This window comes from Lycorma delicatula, chromosome 6 (genome assembly GCF_047948215.1).
Source record: "Lycorma delicatula isolate Av1 chromosome 6, ASM4794821v1, whole genome shotgun sequence".
Classification (NCBI taxonomy): domain Eukaryota; kingdom Metazoa; phylum Arthropoda; class Insecta; order Hemiptera; family Fulgoridae; genus Lycorma; species Lycorma delicatula.
In genome coordinates this window covers 145,106,409-145,126,777 of record NC_134460.1, presented here as the reverse complement: position 1 = coordinate 145,126,777, position 20,369 = coordinate 145,106,409, and the positions used below count along the sequence as shown (strand labels likewise).

Sequence of the window (20,369 nt, the reverse complement as noted above, 5' to 3'; positions counted from 1 at the left end):
ACAATCAATTTATTCATTTACTTGTTAAGAAAAACTAAACTTTTCTTATGTTTTTATCATGATGGTAAACAATGAAAATTATTTAAAACTATAAACATTTTAAAAGACAAGCCAGACCAGATTTAAAAAAATAGAATCTATTCTATTTAATAACATTTTTTTTTAGTCCCTCATAATTGGTCAAATAGGTTACTGAAAAAAAGTTCTGTAAGAAAATTTTAAATTGATATTGCACATGCCTTTTTTTTACCAAAGAATAACTTCAAAATATTTTAAGCTAAATAATTTTTTTCATAGGTTTTAATAATTAAAAAAAATAACTTATCAATTCTAAACAATAGTAAATGTTTACTTAAGTTCAACTTAGTAATAAAAATTTTTTTAATGCAGTAGAAATTGCTCAGTTTGTCATCTGTGGGTGATGAAATTGTAAAAATTGTGAATTCATAAATGTAATATTTAATTATAGCACATTTGAAACAAACTCCATACATGCAGTTATAATCTCTCATAAAACTATTTTTAAACTAAAAGTCAATTTTTTATCTATATGAATTTGTTTTCATCTTAAGAACAAAAACCATTAAGTAAAAACACATAAATAATTTTTAAACACCATTACACAAAATTAAAAAAAATTAAAAGTTGCTACAAATAGAATGTATGACACTAATACTACAAGAATGCTAATACAATACCGAAGAGTTCTTATAAAAATAAATTTTGTAATAAAATGCAGTTGATTAGTTTCTATTTTGTCTGTTGTTATTTTTCTAAAAAGTATGTTAGTTAGTTCTTCATTATGAGTTTCTTTTTTTTATGGTGAGCTGGCAAACTTTTTGTATTAACTTCATCGATTTGGTTTTTTAGAATCGGATGTGTTTCATAATAATTTCATCTAGTTCCCAGCACAATTTGAAAAACACCCCATTCTGTATGTTTTTAAAATTTTTATCTTTATTTTGAACATAATCGACAGTTTCTTTTTCACTTAAAATTTTACAACCAGCATCAGTAGCATTTTCTCTAATCTATTTTGTTAAGACGTCTTCACCTAATATATTTTCAATCCCAGGTATGTTTTCTGAGATATGTTTATAAATTCTGATGTAAAATAGTTGTGTTTCATTTCACTGACAGACCTGCACTATAACTTCTTGTAATACTGGCTACCTCTTACATAACCTCACAATTTTTTCTTTTTGGAGATTATATTCTCTTTTCATTTCGTGTACAACTATGGTTAAAAAAACAAACACACTCATGTTCAGATGAGTAACAACGTATGGAGGCAATGAATCTTAAGGATTTTTATTGAAATGCTGAATATAAAATAAGCTTTAATAATATAAGTATTTAATAACCATACACATTTGGGATCTTTTTTATTTAAATTAGGATCAAAATTGATTTATACACTTGCAGAAATTAATCTGTGCCATATAAAATTAAAACTTAACATAATAATGGTCTAACCAATGTAATAAATAAATACCGAGTGAAATCACTTTGTTTATTTTAAGAATTTTAGTTGTAGAAGTAAAAGAATGAAAAATGGATTGTGAGTTAGGTCACAAAAAATGAAAGAGAAACTATGATTTAAGAATTTTTCAGAATATAAATTAGTGACTGTGTACAACATCCTTTTTAAAAATCTTAAAAGAAGAAAGTACATGTTGGAGAAACCAGGAATTGTGAAAAGTATCAGATAGATGACAGGGTTAAGTAGAAATTTTGTGACCAAATTGGTTTAATATAATTGTTAATTATCTTTACAATCTATATCTAAAATATAAACAGATGTAAGACTGTAAATATAAACACTTCTCAAAGGTGTTTAGATTTATTTAAATACAATATTCCTGAGTTATTTGACTTTCTATAATAGTAAATGAAATATGAATTCACTGTTCAACGACAGAGACCAAACAGCAAGTGAAAGTGTGCCAAAGATAGGAAAAACAGATTTCCATCTGCAGGAAGAGACATGCTTATGGTTTTATTTTTTAGAATTCTTCTGATGTGATGCTTATAGACCAACTGGAAAAAAAGCATGATCATCACCAGAGAGTGTTATGCTTCATTACTGAACCGATTAAAGGATGCTATACTTTAGGCTAAACATCCGCATCTGGTCAAAAAGAAAGTGCTTTTTTACCTTGACAGTGAGCCAGTACATACATCTTGGGTTGTTGCTGCTAAACTTAATAACCTTAGCTGCTTAACTTAATAACTTTGAAGTGCTTCCACATGCGCTGGATTTGGCTCACAGCGATTACTTCCTCTTCCCAAACTAAAAGAAATTGCTTACGAATGCAGATTCAATTCAAATAATATGGTCAAAGCTGAGACTGCTTTGGACAAATTGGCAGAGTTGGACAAATTGCGTTATACTGAGAGTATTAAATAGTTGGAAAGTTGTTTGTCAAATGTATTGAATTGTAAGATGACTACTTTGAAAAAGGTTTTTCAAAATATCTTGTGTTTTCTGTCAGGAGAACTTTCCAAACAACCCTTGTAAGAAAATAAACATTTGGAGAAAAGAAGTCAAAATGATTTAGTAATAGAAAGTTGTAAAAGGAAAACCTTATTAAATGGAGAAATTATCAAATGAATCTTTAGAGAATTAAAAAGAAATTGATGGTGATATCAGAAAGACTATTTAAAGGTTAAAGTTTGAGGATGCTCGAAAATACTAAAAGAAAAATAAGGTTTTAAAAGTAGCTAATACATCATCAGAGTTATTGTTTTATTTAGAAGCATAATCATTAAAAATTAGTGTGCAGTGTTTCTGAGAATAGAGATTACTGCAGATTTTTAGATAAATTTGTTACTGTACTAAGAAGTGGATTAGTCTAAAAATTAACATGCTGTCAGTTTAACAATTCATGAATCAAAAATATTCTCTTGTATACAACAGGCAAGTAGAGTGTGTGATGGAAGGTATTAGATATTGACCAGCCAGATTTCAGTAATAGTATGACTGTGAGAGAAGTCATCAGGTATCAGTGATAAGGTAGGAGGTGAAGAAAAACAATCTGGAAAGTATTGAGACAAGAACTTTTAGTCTGTTACCATAGTTTTTCAACTTTTATATAGTTGAAGCATTTCAGGAATTGAAAGACAATAATTTCATAACAAAGTAACCTAAATGCCATAGATATTTGCAAGGTGAAATATTCAGTTTGAAAATGATCAAGAGTTAAATAAATGTAATGAAATGTGACAGGAAACATAGTACTTAGGAGTTATGTATTAAGATAGGGAAACAGAATTAATAAATGTGGGAGAATTTTGTTATTTAGGGAGTAAAATTACAATCTGTGGATAATGTAAGGTAAAAATAAAATGCAGAGAGTTTTTATTCAAACAAAGAGAGTTTTCATGCAAAACCAAAGTTTTCTAGTATCAAAGAATTCAAAAGAAATTCTAAAAAATATTTGTTTGAGGAAGATAAAATTGGAATGAATAAAACTGATAACTGGTGATCAGTTATCTGCATTCCACGTGATGTAGAATGCAGTATTTATGCTGAGGTTAAAAAGTAGCCCAGAAAAGAAAGGAATAGAGTTAAAAAACTCAAGTAACTGGGGACTGAAAAAGGTACTTAAAAATACGATACTCAATCTGTGTTGTGTAAGATGAGTTTGAAGGAATGTGTATTCTAAATTTTATTACTCATTTTGAATTTCATTTTTAGATGTTTTAGTGTAGCTGAATGTTTTGAATTGTTCCAGGGTACTGAATTTAGATCTTCTATTATTTTTTTTGATTGTGCATATGCGCCTTGATCAAATGAGATGTTTTCTAAAAGTGGTTTCATTGAGGGAGTGAAATGTATTTATATGTCTTCCATATTGAGAAAAGTGATGAAAAGAACCTAGGTCCTATTTGAATTTTTCACAGTTAAGTAGACAAGTTTGTAATCCTAAGGTGAATCAAATTTGTGTAATACTTTATGCGAGTTTTTGTCAGATAATTGCATTTCGTTTCATTAATTGAATTGAATCTAATGTAAAAGTTAGCTGTTTTGAATTTATGAGCAACTTTATCAATGTGGGTGTTAATGTGAGTGGTATAAATTTATTGTTATTGCTTGTTTTATACTGTGTTTTCTTTTTTCTGAAATTTGTGTAACAGATTGTCTTAATAGAGAATCCAAATAATTTATGTTCTAATTAATAATTTATACTTTTTAACATAAATAAATGTTTTTCAGACATTAATCATATGATTGGCGAGTTGCTTAATAATGTTTATTATGAAATGTGAAAAAAGACTACAACCAGCCTGAATCACTGGGATTGCTATTCTGAGTACTCACAAAAATTGAAATCCCTCCTGAGTGGTTAAGTTTATAGGATTCTCCCTCAGAATCTTTGTTCTCCTTGTCTGAATTAAAATGTATATATAGAAAAGCTTCTACACTCAAATTTCTTAGCTGTAGGTTAATCTGTTTCTGGGGTATAGCCTAATAGAGAACTAGCATCCAAAAAATACATTACAGCTGGACGAAGTGAACATGATATAGTAAATTTTTAGATGGCCATACTTTTAATTCCATTCATCTCATTCCATGAGATATGGCCAACATATCTCATTCCCTCATATCCTTTATATTAATTTGATTTCAAAAACACAGTTGAATTACTAATAATTCCAATGATACCAAAATTAACACAAAAAACCTGTCACACATGTGTTTCTTTTGCAAAAATCCTTATGAATATGTTAAAAATAGTTTGATTAAGGTAGAACTTAACAGAATCAATAGAAAAAGAAATCAGATAAATAACTTTAAACTTACAAAGTTTTGTCGCCATCACATCTTAATTTAGCAAGTACCAGACTTATCTGAAAACTACTCTAAAAACTGTGGGCTTCCCCCTTCTGTATGAGTAAAACATAAATGTTAATAATATGTAGATGTAATTTACACACTGTGTTTTAATAATAAAATTTATTTTTTTTACAATTGCAAGAGTAGTGCTCTCCAAACACTAGGACTGAGTTTGTTGAACTGACAGTATGTGACATACACACACACACACACACACACACACACACACACATATATATATATATATATATATAGAGAGAGAGAGAGAGAGAGAGAGAGAGAGAGAGAACATATTGTGACTCAAATTTTAATATTTTTAAACTAAGGGATAAAAATATATTAAGAAATACAGGAATCTATAGCAATACTTTACTTCATAACAGAAAGAAAGTACTAAGTATACTATAACATCCTAGAAATTAAAAGTGGCTAACTTTCTTAATACAGCTCAGTGAATTATGCTCCCAGATCTTGTGCAGCTCCTTTCTCATTGATGTTGAGATGTTCTGTAAATTAAATACAGAATTTTATTGAAAAGAATATTCCTAATGTTGCTTTAGCTGCAATATCATTGATTAAGAAGCTATAAAACAGCTTTGACAAAACAACAGAAGCACAATTTTTCATATTTATAAAACAGATAATTTTAAAACGTTTTTATTATAAAAGAAGTTTACATACATTTCACCATGCTGATGAAAATATTTAATTTTATTTACCATTTATTGTCCTTTTTTTCTATGTATTCATTCATAAACTAATAATTACTGTCAAACACATAATAAAAAATATATTTTACAGCTTATAAGCAGAACAGGCCAGATGGTACCATTATATATTATGGATATTGCTGGACATATTTCTGGTCTTCCTGGAACTATCATCTCCGGAATTATCTGCGCTTCACTGGGGTAAAAATATTTCTAATTACTTTACATCTTTATTGCATTAAGGAATGTGATAAATATACAAATATTTTATTCAGATCTACCTAAAATTATGAATGCATTTTATAGATTATGACAGGAACAGTTTGGTGTGGAATTCACTTTTCTGAATTGATATTTATTGAAAGTAAAAAATGGTACCAGGAATTTATCTTTTAAATATATATATATATATATATATATAGGATATATTGGAGCTGATGGATGAACGTAGAACATATAACAATGCTAGTGATGAAGAAGATTAAGGGAACTATTGAAAATTAAGAAATACTATAAACAGAAAGTGCAAATTAGTGAAAGAAGAGTGGATTAAAGAAAAATGTTAGAAGTGGAAAGAGAAATGAACATTGGTAAAATAGACAGAGCATACTTAAGGAGAATTTTGTGGTAAAAAAAATTAATTAAAACTATTAATAAAAAAAAATGTAATAATGATTTAAATAAAGATGTTACACTGATTTATAATACAAAAGAAAAGGTTGATAGGTGGGTGGAATATATTGAAGAGTTATATGGAGGAAATGAATTAAAAACTGATGTGATAGAGGAAGAAGAGGATGAAAAGGGAGATACAGTACTGAGATCTGAATTTAATAGAGCATTAAAAGATTTGAATGGTAGAAAGGCTTCTGGGATAGACGGAATATCTGCAGAATACTGCAAAATGCAGGTAAAAAAGCGATAGATTATACAAACTAGTATGTAATATTTACAAAAAAGGAGAAGTTCTGTCAGACTTCACAAAGTGTGTTGTCATGATACCAAAGAAAGCAGGCGCAGATAAATGTGAAGAATACAAAACGATTAGCTTAACTACTCGTGCATCAAAAATCTTAACTAGAATTCTGTACAGAAGAATTGAGAGGAGAGAGGAAATGTTAGGAGAAGACCAATTTGATTTCAGGAAAAGTATAGGGGCAAGGGAAGCAATTTTAGCGCTCAGTTTAATAGTAGAAGGAAGATTAAAGAAAAACAAAAACCAACATACATTGCAATTATAGACTTAGTAAAAGGCATTATAACGTAGACTGGAATAAAATGTTCAGCATTTAAAAAAATTTAGGGTTCAAGTATTGAGATAGAATAACAATTGCTAACAATTATAGGAACCAAACTGCAACAGTAATAATTGAGGAACATAAGAAAGAGGCCATAATAAAAAAGGGAGTCCAACAAGGATGCTCCATATCCCCATTACATTTTAATCTTTACATAGAACTAGCAGTTAATGATGATGTTAAAGAACAATTTACATCTGGATTAGCAGTACAAGGTGAAAAGATAAAGATGCTATGATTTGCTGATGGTATAGTAATTCTAGATTAGAGTAAAAAATATTTAGAAGAAACAGTGAATGGCATGGATGAAGTTCTACACAAGAACTATCACATGAAAATAAATAAGAACAAAATGAAAGTAATGAAATGTAATAGAAATAATGTAGATGGACCACTGAATATAAAAATAAGAAGAGAAAAGATTATGGAGGTAGAAGAATTATGTTACTTGGGAAGTAGAATTACTAAAGATGGACATAGGAGAAGCGATATAAAATGCTGAATAGCATAGGTGAAATGAGCTTTCAGTCAGAAGTATAATTTGCTTGCATCAAAAATTAATTTAAGTGTCAAGAAAACATTTTTGAAGGTATATGTTTACAGCGTAGTTTTGTGTAGAAGTGAAACTTGGATGATCGGAGTACCTGATAAGAAAAGATTAGAAGTTTGTGAAATGTGCTATGGAGAATGTTAAAAATCAGATGCGTGGATGAAGTGACAAATGAAATGTTGCAGCAAATTGATGAAGAAAGAAACATTTTAAAAACATAGTTAAAAGAAAAGACAGACTTATAATAGGCCACACATTAAGGCATCCTGGAATAGTCGCTTTGATGTTGGAGGACAGATATATGGGAAAAATTGTGCAGGCAGACAACATTTAGAATATGTAAAAATAATTGTTAGGGATGTAGGATGTAGGGGGTATACTGAAATGAAACGACTGGCACTAGATAGGGAATCTTGGAGAGCTGCATCAAATGACTGAAAAAAAATTATATATATATATATATATATATATATATATACAAATACAAAGCAGAATTTCTTACTGAATGTATGTACCAGTGTTTGCCTAATTTCAAGATAATCTTTGTAATGACCTGTATTTATATCAAATTGAAGTTTTGTCTGTAAATTACAAAGATAAATTTAAATTATTTGAAACAGTTTTCTTCTTATTATTTTTATTTTAAAGAAATGAACACAAGTTTTCTTCTATTAAGAATAATGTTTTTTTTTAAGATTTATTTACTGAAAATAATTTTGTCAAAAAACTTTTAAGAGACTATAATTAAAGCAATGAGATTTTTTTTGTAACTCATTAGAAATATTTTTAATTTTTAGTGGAACTTATGTTTCCTTGCCAAAATAGTCCTTTATCTGATTTATGCAGCAAAGATGTATTTTAATAAAAGATAGCAGATAGAGAAGAATAAAAACAGAGTGTTATTCAACATGTTTTTTTTACAATGTTAACTTAAGATATTTCTACCGAATATTTCTTATCAACTTTATTAAGCTGCATCAAACTTTTAGACATTTAAGTTTTGTTTTTGTTGTACAGTACCATGTCAGCAAGTTTAAACTCAATTTCTGGAACAGTATATGAAGATTTTCTTATGATATTCTCATCAAAAAGACCTACTGATGCACAAGCTAGTTTTGCTATGAAAATTATTGTTGTAGTTTTGGGTTTAATCTGTGTCGGTTTGGTTTATGTTGTAGAAAAACTTGGAGCAATTTTGCAGGTAATTAAACTTTTTTTAAATTATTGTTTTAATTTTACTAAATTTATAATGTACTTTTCTAATTTTATTTTGTAATTTATTATTTTACCACCATACATGAATTTTTAATCCTTTATTTCACTAACATTAAATTTACACCCATTTACCTTGCACTATCAAGCTGCTCTTTTTTATGATGAAAATTAAAAGGTCAGTCTGATACACACAAAAAAGAAGTTTTTTTCATTTTTAAAACACTTATTGCTATCCTCTTAAAAAATGAATAAAGACATAGAAAAAATATTTAATAATGCTACAGGTTTATCACTGATATTACCAACAATGAATAAACAACTTTTGCTGATCATAAGTATTTTGTTTGTTACTTACTTTGAAGTTGCTTGCAGTTTGGGTATTTATTTGGCAATGCTTGGTGGCGAATGCATTGCCTCTCCTCAACCAAATGGGCAAATGGGCAATGCCTGCAAGTGAGATCTCATATAACTATTCTCCTGACTATTATATAATCTCTTACTCCCACAGAAAAATAGCACAAAACTTGAAAAGTTATCAAAAATTTTATTTATTGAAAATTCACAGAAATTTGAAAAATTAACTGTATCACTGATGACTGATGAGGGAAAACATTTTTATTTATTATTTTTCCTTATTAGCTTTTTTACACAGCTACCCAAACAGGAGTGTAATGTATTTAGGGTGTATGTATGTTTGTTCCACCGTATCAACTCGACAGCTGAACCAATTTTGATGCATTGGAATCCTTTCATTACTTGGAAAAGTATACTTTTCTTTTCATCAAAGAAAAGTATAACACAGTTTTCCACCAATATGTAGTAGTGGAGATTTGCTGGTTGAAGCAGAAACTTTAATGAATTGAATTAATGATCTGGGAACTGTGAACCTCTATCACTGTGTGAGCTGGATATGAACTGAATGATTCTAATCAATAAAAAATAATAGAATTAAATTTTTTTAAATGAAAATAAAATAAATTTTTGTTTAATAATATTGGACCTCCTGTGGGAACTGTGAGTGTGGTTAGAGTTGTGAGGTGATGCAAGTACCTCATGTGAAGCTAGACCAATCACCACCATCAACTGGTAACAAAAAGGGTGCCCCTGGGGCACTGTTTTGGGAGGTGCAATGGGGTGCTCTTATAATATCTCTGCAAACAATTGTCTGATTTTCAAAATTCAAATGGAGTATTTGCTAGTAAGTTGAAGGCTAACTCTTCCATGCATCAGGTACACTCTCAATCTAACAGAGCATGGTTATTTGGAGATGTTACTATATCTTCACAATCAATCTTCTGAGTTTCAAAATTAAAACAATGTATTTGTTTGTGTAATACAAAATCACGATGGAACCAAACCAGAACAAAAATTAACTGATATACTCAGAAATGGACCTTATTACTTGACTGTCCAAAAAGGAGTATATATATGTTTGTTCACTGTAGCAGCTCAATGGCTGAACTGATTTAGATGTATTACTCTGCATTGGAATTATAGGCTATATATATATATATATATATATATGTTTACAGATTTAAAAAATTAAAAAAAAAAATTATACTATATACAGAATTGTTACCCACATGCTCTTCAATTATACTATACTAGTATTCTTATATTATTATATTATTACTCTATATTAAAGAGCAATGGTTTTTTTTTTTTGGTAGTTGTGTTTTTTAATTTTAATATTTATCTCTTGTTTTATTAAGAAAAGTAAATTCTACTCATGTAGAAACATCCAAGGTTTGTGTATGTACTTTTAACAAATGTAATGCCATTTTCATTCATTAATGATTACAATTTATTTCTGACTTAACTTAGATAACCACACTTTTAACTTTTCTAAATGTCAGAAGAACGGTGAAATTGTTGTTCCATTCTGGTTTGTTATTTTCGAATAGTCTAGTCGTTACATATTCTGATCCGTCCAGTTCCATGGTTTTGATAGTTCCACTAAATCTGTCATTACTATTTTGAGTTTCCTGATTATTTAATTCATCTTAGTGTCTTAATTTGTCTAGTAGGTCTTTGTAAGTTTGGCTGTAGCTTGTAAGTTGAGATGTGAGGGTTACATCATGTTATTTTTTTAACCATTCTATACACTGTACGTCTTCATTGTCACAGTGTATACAATTATACTCGTGTTCACCTTGGTTTGCACTCTTCGTGAATTACAATGGTTTGAGTCATTTATTTTGATTGTCTTTATATTTGTTTGAGGAGTCGGATATTAGAGGTTGTTGTAGGATGTTGGATATGATGTTTGGGTGTTCTTTATACTTATGTTATTATCCTGTTACTGAGGTATTATAATAAATTCTAATTTGTCAGTATATATAAGATATATATAAGAGGTATATATAAGGTATATATAAGAGGTATATATATATATACCTCTTCCTCTATATTCTTCTATATTCTTCTAAAAAAAAAAAATAGAATTTCTATATTGCAGGATTATAAAGGAAGAGGAATATAGAATTAATTTATTTTCTTAATTAACCAGAGATTAGTTTCACAAAAAAATATGCAGAACTCAGCACTGCTACATGTTTCAGCAGCATTGTGTGAATTAACATGTAAAGTGAATCCATTCTGTATATTTCAAGGTCCACTTTACACTATTTTTGTGGTTAGTGCATGAGAATATCAATGATTTTACTGTGAGGTGTAAGGTAGAGAGTAGAGTCAAAGTAAAATTCTTGTTGATAATTGAACTAACACAGCATCCAGAAATGAAGTATTGGAAGGTAGCTCTGTGAATAATAGATAAATAATGGTAACAGATTAGTTTATAATATTTGTTAAAATTGTGTTGTTAAAGGTGAGTTGTGAATTAAATTTGACTTTTGGTTACTTGAAAAATGTGCTCTAGTTAATTAAATAAAAAATAAAAAAAAACAAAAAAAAAACTTAAATTCTGTGGAAGAAGACCAAAATTTCATTTCCAATTCCTTCACTGTTTCACAGTCAGAAATGTACTGATTTTCAGAGTATATTGCACTACATATGTTTGATTAACTAGTGTACCCTACACACAAGCATCAAGTTTCAACTCACTCAACACTGTAACTCACTGCATAAATGCGTATGAAAACTACACCACTATGCAATCACCAAAACCTCAAATTTTTTCAACCTTAAATTGAGCGTAATTCAAGAATGAATCAATCAATCTTCATAAAATTTTCACATGCACAATTTCAAATACACTACTACAGCATATCTAAATTTCAAGGAAATTGATCAACTAGTTTTGGAGATTTTCTTGTCATAATATTTTATACAAAGACATATAATAATATAAGGAAACTACAATTTAAGTGAATTGCATTTTTCGTACTCCTCTTTCTCAAAACGTAAAGAAAATTCATTTTTATTCCCCACCCCCAATGAAAAGTAATACCGTACTTTTCTTTGAAAAGACGGTAAAAATAAGTGATGAAGAATAAGTGCACATACATGTAATATATGCACTATTCAGGAAACTGAGAAGAAAGGATCATTTTATTTGATACAGAAAATAAAATAAATTACATCTATTAAAAAATTTGATATCGATTATATATTAAAGAAAATGAAAGATTAGTTAATGAAAATAAAATATTTTTAAAAAAGGATGATGAATTACAGTAATGCTATAAGGATGTAACCGTATTTTTAGAACTGGTAAGAAAAATAATAATTTTATATTGAAAGAAAGTTTTATTATTGGGTGAAGTCATCAACACAACATCCACCACCAATCTGGAGGGTTCCTATGCAGGTTTCTTCCCTTAACTGACAACATTCAATTTTAAACTTCTAAAATGCTGATTACTTATTCTTATCTTTTCCCATAAGATGTAGAATTTGCGGGTTTTATAAGCAGACAATTTACTGTTAGACCGTTTCTTAGTAATAAATGGTTTTACCAATGTATCAAACAGGACTCTAACCAGACATTTAGAGATTCTCTATCTTAATCTCAGGTTTGGTTCCAGCCTGAGTTCAAAGAAAAAAACATGTAGAATTAAGTTGAAACAGATTTTATTTGAAGTATAAAATACTAAATTTTGCAATAAAATGGCTTAGAAGTAATAATAAATTACAAATATCAACCAGATTCTTCTGCATGCAGCATAGTTGTGTTTTTTGTAATATCTTGTCTGTTACTTAATACTTGTGTCAAATTTCATGCTTTTATCCAGAATAACATCTTGTAATATGTTGATTTAATGCTCTGTAAGAGACTGGTAAAGAATTGAAGGGTATAGGAAAATATTAATTAAAGGTTAATAAAAAAAAATTACTGAAAATAGTTAAGTGAAAAATATTTAAAATATTATACATAAAACAAAGAACAGCAATGGAAAAAAAAATGACTGAAAGATGATCTATGGTCTAGGTCAAGGTGTTAAGCAAGTATGCTACCTCTCACTGACACTGTTCATCATTTAAATTGAAGATATGATAAGGAATGTATTGGAAGAAATAAGTACAGGAGGACAAAAAATAAAATGCATAAGGTTTGTTGATGATATATAAATCTCATCAAAGATTGTTACATCCATAGAGGAAATAATGAACGTATATGGAATGAAAATTAATATAAAAAACCTGAAGTAATAAAATCAAACAACAAATAGAATTTTTAAAAAAACAAGTGAAGGAAGAATAGAAGAAGGAAAAAATGCATATAATTGGAGAATATGATGACAAAGGACTGGAAGAGTTTAAAGAAAATAAAAGGAAGGATAATGATGGTAAAGGAAGCCTTCAGTAAGAAAAGGAATTATTATCTAGTAAAAGACCAGAGAGAGTTAAAGAAAAAGTTAGCCAAATGCTATGTATGGAGTGTGTCTTGTGAAACATAGACAATAATTAGAGTAAGAGACAGTGGATTGAACTTTTAAGATGTGGATATGAAGAAGGATTGAGAAATTAAAGTGGACAGATAAAGTGAGGAATGAAGAAGTAATGAATTAGATTAAAAAAGCAGAAAGAACTTATGTGGGAAGTCTGCAAAAGAAAAGCAAACTGATCAGGATATGTGGTTAGAGGGAGTGGAATTTTGACAGCTGCATTGAAAGGGTTAGTAGAAGAAAGGAAACAAGGAAGAAGGATAAAATTAATAGGGAAGTGAAGATTGGAAACTACAAGGATGAAGGAGGAGGTTTCAGATAGGATGGATAGAAACAGCGGTGGTTTAAGGGACCTGCTTCGAAGCAGAATGTTAAATATAAGTTAAGTATAAGTAAGTTAAGTATAAGTTAAATAATGGCAAAAATACATTTATTACATAATATTAAACATTTTTATTAAATATAGTGTTAGATTTTTAAGAACTGTTGCAAATATTAATAATACATTACTTGTGTTTTGTTATCTTTTATTTGTTTTTTCAGACAGCAGTCAGTTTAACTGGTATGACTAATGGAGCTGTAGTTTATGTTTTTACCTATGGAATTATATTTCCTTGGGGCACCTCTTTGGTAAAGTAATATTTTCAAAATATTATTCTGTTGTGAATTGTATTTTTTGTTATAATTTATTTTTCTAAAATTAATTCTTTTAAGAATCATACTCCTCTGTACTAAACAAAATTATATCCATTTGATCAATCTAAGTTCAGAACAATAAATAAAGTAGGATGAAACTTACCTTATTTTATCATATATGCAAAAACATTTTTTGAAAATTTCTTGCAGCATCAGTTGCAATGCATTTTTTTTTCAAATTGTTCACACGAAGTTACACATTACACATAAATATTATAAAATAATAAACTTTTCTTTTACTTTTATAAAAAACAATAAAAACTTTGTTAAAATTTCATTATTAATTTTTTTTTAGATTTTTTAAATATGAGTTATAAAAATCAATGATTCAAAGTTAAAAATTGAAATTAAAATTAAACATTATTTTTTTAATATTATATTTAAACATTTTAAAAATAATAACTAAACATTAAAAATTACGTATATCGAAATATGACATCAATTGATAAAAATAAATTAAAAAAGTAAATAGTTTAATTAGAATAAATATACATGTGGTTTAGCTAGCCAATGTTACATTGCTGTACAGACTTGATGAAATAGAATTATGCAACAACAAGACAGCAATGTCTGAAGTGCTGCCATCTAATGCAGCTTTTATAATCGTGTTATCCGCATACTCTGAAGGTTGATCATATCAAATCTACTTTAATATTCATATATATTGAATCTTTCTAAAATGTCTAAACCTCTATTATTTTGTATTTATTTGTATTTTTTAATTTTCAGTATTTCCAAATTTGTTTGAATATCAGATATTGAATGTGTATTATTAATAAGGTGGTCAGAAACATTAGAGAAACCCTGTTTTCCATTTTTATATTATCTAAAATGTTAGATAATTCAAAAGTAGAATCTACTTTTGAAAGATCTAGTGGTTTTTCCTATATAAATATGGTCACATATTTTTGTTATAAATATTAAAACTGATTTGAAATGAAATCAAATTAAAGTTTATTATGTAAGAAGATAAATACATAATTTGATGCATACATAATTTTATAATATTCCATATTCATTCTGTAAATTAATGAATTATACACATTTATATTACATACCATAATAAGGGTTGTTTGGAAAGTTCTTGGATTGACAAAAAACACAAGATTTTTAAGAAATTTTTTTTCAATGTAATCACTTGCAATTTAATACATTTAGACCACTATTTTCTAACATTTTAATACCCTCAGTATGATGTGGTTGTCTTAGTTTTGATCTCATCATTCAAAGTGAATCTTTGTCCAGTGAGTCATTTCTTCAGGTTTGGGAAGAAGATGTAATCACTAGGACCCAAATCCAGTGTATGCGGTACAGATGGAAACACTTCAAAGACTGGGTCATGGAGTTTTGCAGCAGCAACCCAAGATGTGTGCACAGGTGCATTATTGTGGTGAAAATTTTTTTTTACCAGATGTGGATGTTTAGCCTAAATAGCATCTTTCAATCAGTCCAGTAATGAAACAAATCACCGGGGAGCATCACTCCCCGGTGATGGTCCTTTTTTTCCAAGAGATCAGCCAGCACCACACCATGAGAATCCAGAAAAAACCATAGACATAACTTTTTCTGCCGATGGAACAGTTTTTACCTTATTTGGCACACTTACCGTTGTCTGTTCAGTGAAGATCCACCTCATGAAAATAATATGCACCAATCAAACAAACAGCTAAGAGAAATGGAAAACCATTTATCCATTTTAAAAACAGATCACTAAAGCTGTTTCATCTATCCCACTGGATATTCTCTATCATGTATGGCAAGAGATTGAATATCACCTTGATGCCTTGTTGAAAAGTTTCTTTTCAAATTGAGGTTTGCTTCATGAAGCAAATCTCATATATATATATATATATATATATATATATATATATATATATATTGTTACCACATATATGCCTAATTTAATATCGGTGGACGAACAAGGATGTAGCAACTCGGATGTAAGCTGGCGCACAGTATACATACGCGCTGATGCAGCATCACTACCGCCGCGCAGTTCTCCCAACATAGCGTCGCTACGGCCCCACCAGCACCAGGCTCCAATAAAAGAATGTGCACGGGAGTAAGTTTTCAATTTATCGTCGACCACCACCTGGAGAAGACCAAGAAGAAGAAGATGGAAGAAGACAGAAGAAGTTCCCTGGCCGTCCCAACGTGGGATCTGCCGGCGAATGCCAACATCCCCGTCGGAACAGCAGGTCTGGCTGGCCCGCCGAGAGAGCCGCTGGTCATGGATGCTACCTTCCCAGTCCCGCTCCAACTCGCTGGATTCAATAATCCTGGCCGGCGGACTCAGCAGCAGTAGTCGGCCCAGCGTGGGATCTCTCGGAGAGAACCGCCTCGGTCGCGCCGGCAAAGGACGACCGACGCCGACCGGACACTGCCACGCAGTAGTGGGGACCCAACTGCCGCTGAGGGAAAGTCCGGTCTGACTTCAATGGACGAACCGCAACTCCCCTACTTCGCCGGTGACCAGCTTCCGGATCCAACAGCTCTTCTCAGAGCTAACGCAAAAAACGGCCCTTTTTAGGGCCACACAAGTTTAGGAATTACGTGCCGCCAAAGCCAATCGATGACAAAAACGGCCCTTTTCATGGCTACCATAACGTTAGTAAGTGCCACGTACCGTCGAAGCCATTCAGTGACAATATACATATATTTAGTAACATTCTGACTACTTTCCTAATAAAATGTAACATTATATAAATTACAAACCACCAAACACAGTAATTAGCTAAGAATTTGTCATGTTGTTTTGGAAAATGTAATATTTTTCTATTGTCATAGTCACTTTGGCAATGTTAATGAAATCGGTCTCTTGTCTTTTACTACTGTAAAATTTAGATCCAACTGTTCACCGTTTGTTTTTATTACTACTATTGTTCCTTTTTTACTTCATTTGACACGCCTTTTTTTCTCCAGGGAGCACTAACTGGTTTAATATCTAGTGTGACATTTGTTGGCTGGATTGCAATTGGTGCACAATCGGCTATTGCTGAAGGAAGATTGACATTTCCTGGGAAAATCACCAGTGTGGATGGCTGTTCAAGTGATTTAGTTAAACAAATTGCTCATAAGTGAGTTTTCTACAAAACTAGTATTCTAAAATAGCTTTTATAACTTAAAATATATTAATGTAGTTAGTTGGTTACTTTATTAAAATGTTCTACTACTTTATTATGTTGCAACATTTTGTATGTGGGGAAGTCAACAAATGTATATTTGTATGTGTGTATGCATGCATGTACGTACGTATCATGCTTATTGGTTTGCGGATGATCTTGCCTTATGAATTTAAGTCCTATAGATCATGAGAATGTTAATACGTTAAAGGTTAATAATAAAGCTACAGAAGCATAATAAGCTTCTTTCTCATAAGTCGAAGTATTGTGCTGAGTTATATAAAAACATTACTACTGTGGATTATTTTTTTTAAGAATAACTTACTATTCTTTTTTTGAAAGATTGCACATTCATAAATATAAACACAAGGGTAAGTTAACATATATAGTTTTCTAATTATTGGTCTACACAATTAATTCTTATGGGCACCAAATAATCATCTTACAGCTCATTTTTGTATCCAAAAAACTCCTTTATGAGTGAGTCCAGAGATAACATTACATTTTAATTGGGAGTATAGCTTTGCACCCAAAACATCCAAAAATTTCGCTTTGTGGGTAACAGAAATACTGTTGTTATCATTAATGGGAATTCTATCTTCTATTCACAGGATAAACAGTGTTATATCTACTGAGAAGCACAATACAACAATTTTATTCACATTTAAAGTTAGATGAATACAACCCATCCAGTGAATATTTTTTTTCAACTGCTATCTCAGAATATTCAAGTTTTTTAATAATTATCTTCAGGTATTGGTACAATTGAGTCATCTGCAAACAGTGTGAACATAAATAATTCAAAATTTTGAAGCAGATTAATAAAGAAAAACAAGGAATGGAGGACACTTCCTTCACTGTGGAAGTGTTTGCATTCTACATGTTGAAGGAAGAACCTGCAATTTACATGTATATTTTTATCAAGAATGAAATCTCAACTATCTGTCTGCAGTTGGTAAGGTGTGAATTAAATCAATCACAGAGGAAGTAAACACTTCCTCTGATATAGCTAAAAGTCTCTTCATCAGCAAAAAATGAGGAACTAAATCGAATTCTGAGGCAGTAAAAAATTAAAAATGGAATCTTTCGTTATCTGCAAATTTTAGAATATTTTCAAAAAACTAGGAAATGTTTGTCGGTAGAAAATTTTTTCCCAAAACCATACTGATAGTTTGTTAATGTGTTGTGCATTTCAAGAAATATGAATTAAATTTTATTTTTTGTAATTTTTTTAAATACTTTAGAAACTACAGAGAATAACAAAATTGACTTATAATTTTGTTAATTAAGTGACAAACCTTAATGATAATTATAATAATGCAAGTCTTAAGGCATCTGGAAAGTACTTCATTACTAAAAGATTCATTAATTAATTTTATATGAGGGGCAATAATAGAATCTACAACTTCTTTAAAAATAGTAACAGAATTTCATTTATACCCACTGATTGATTACTCTTTTTATTTAAAATACAAGTAACTTACTTGTACTTAAAATATTGATTCATCAGCAAAACCGTTTAAAGTGAATGGTTTTATTTCAAGTGTTTCAATATTAACTTTGTTCAAAATGTAGGAAAATAATTTATTAAATCCTTTACTACCTGAATAGGAAGTTGACCTTTTTCTACTTTTGGTAAAGTTTTTTGATCTCTTTTATTTCCAGATTTTTATTTTTATTTTTTATTTCCAGATCTGCTTTCATTTTTGTTCACGTAATTTAAAATTTATTTTTTGAATTAAATATAAAATCATCAAAATAATTTTTTTTAGCAGTATGAATAATTTTATAAATTTGCCTGTTATTTTTCAGATAAGTTTAGAAACTACCAGACAAAAACTTTTTAGACACTTCAAGATTTTTTAGTGCAGAGCAAGGTTTTACAATTCCTTTCATAATTCATGTGTTTTTATTTTTACGTTTAAACTGTTTCTTTTTAAATAAGAAAAGGTAGAAGCAGGAGGCCATCTGAAAGCATTAAGAAAATTGAATAATTCGCATTAGTCAAAACTAATGGTGTTATCACTTGCCAATTTGTTCCAGAATTACTGATCACTCTCCTAATAGAAAGAAAATAAACTCCTCTAATGTTTTAATTAATAAATTATGATACTGTATTGTAATTTGAGTTGTGATCTGAAAGACTAATCTACACAAAAGGATAAAAAATTATTTTTAGGGGATGTTTCCTCCTTTCTTCTTTTTAATACAATTATCTCAATAAGATAAAAAATAATCCATTTTTTAAACAGTTGTTAACTGTTTTGAATCAGTTTTGATTAAGATAATTAAACTTTCAATATTTATGAATATTTTACTAGAAAACAGGAAGTCAGCATCACCTGATATTTACCTCAGTGCTAGGTTGGGCATCTTGTATGGCTGCTAGATGGTAAACTGTGCTCCAGATAAATCTGTAGGCCTCCCATTAAAACATAAAATTAAATGATGCAGTAACTCTAAAAGTTCCCTGATACTTTGTACATATTAGCTGGTGGATATGTAACAGAATTCCATAAATCACCACTTAAAGTAAGGGATAAAAAATAAGAGTAAAAGAAGGGCAGTGAGAGAAGAACGATTCATCCACGAGCAGTCGAAAATCAGACAAACTACCTCATCTAAAGCAAGACTTCTGGGCTTCATCCAGGCAATGGGAATTCATCCCATTGCCAATTAATTTCTTTAATTTTTATCCATGTTGGGAGTAGCATATAACTAACTACTGAATTTAAATTGACTAATAACACTAAAGTATTTTTCTTCAAATACTAAACAACAGAAGTATCACCTGGGAACAGAATTTTATCAGGTCTAGAGTCTCTCATCTCTTTACACCATTTGGTGGTCAGAAGTATCCAAATTACCTGTACATCCTGCCTACAAGCACATCTCAATTGCCTGTGGTTACCATCTCAGGTTAATTTATTCCATATTTTTGTTAGTGTTAAGATGAAAGTTAATGTATCTGTAGTTTTGGAAATAATTTCTTTCTAGATTGCTTCAAATAATTATCAGAAAGTGTATAATCTGATCTTCTTTCTAGAAGGTCAGGTATATGCTATACCTATAAGGTCAGATGCTAAATGTA

The 20,369-nt window shown here is 29.7% G+C and overlaps 1 protein-coding gene across 3 annotated transcripts in view; it reads left to right on the top strand.

The window, feature by feature from the left end:
* LOC142327016 (sodium-coupled monocarboxylate transporter 1-like) overlaps positions 1 to 20,369 on the top strand; it is a 61,385-nt gene that overhangs the window by 40,371 nt on the left and 645 nt on the right. For all 3 annotated transcript variants that reach the window (XM_075369773.1, XM_075369772.1, XM_075369774.1), the window contains 4 exons: positions 5,642 to 5,751; positions 8,416 to 8,599; positions 14,004 to 14,090; positions 17,079 to 17,233. In XM_075369773.1, the coding sequence (XP_075225888.1) occupies positions 5,642 to 5,751; positions 8,416 to 8,599; positions 14,004 to 14,090; positions 17,079 to 17,233 (536 nt within the window). The remainder of the gene's footprint in view (positions 1 to 5,641; positions 5,752 to 8,415; positions 8,600 to 14,003; positions 14,091 to 17,078; positions 17,234 to 20,369) is intronic.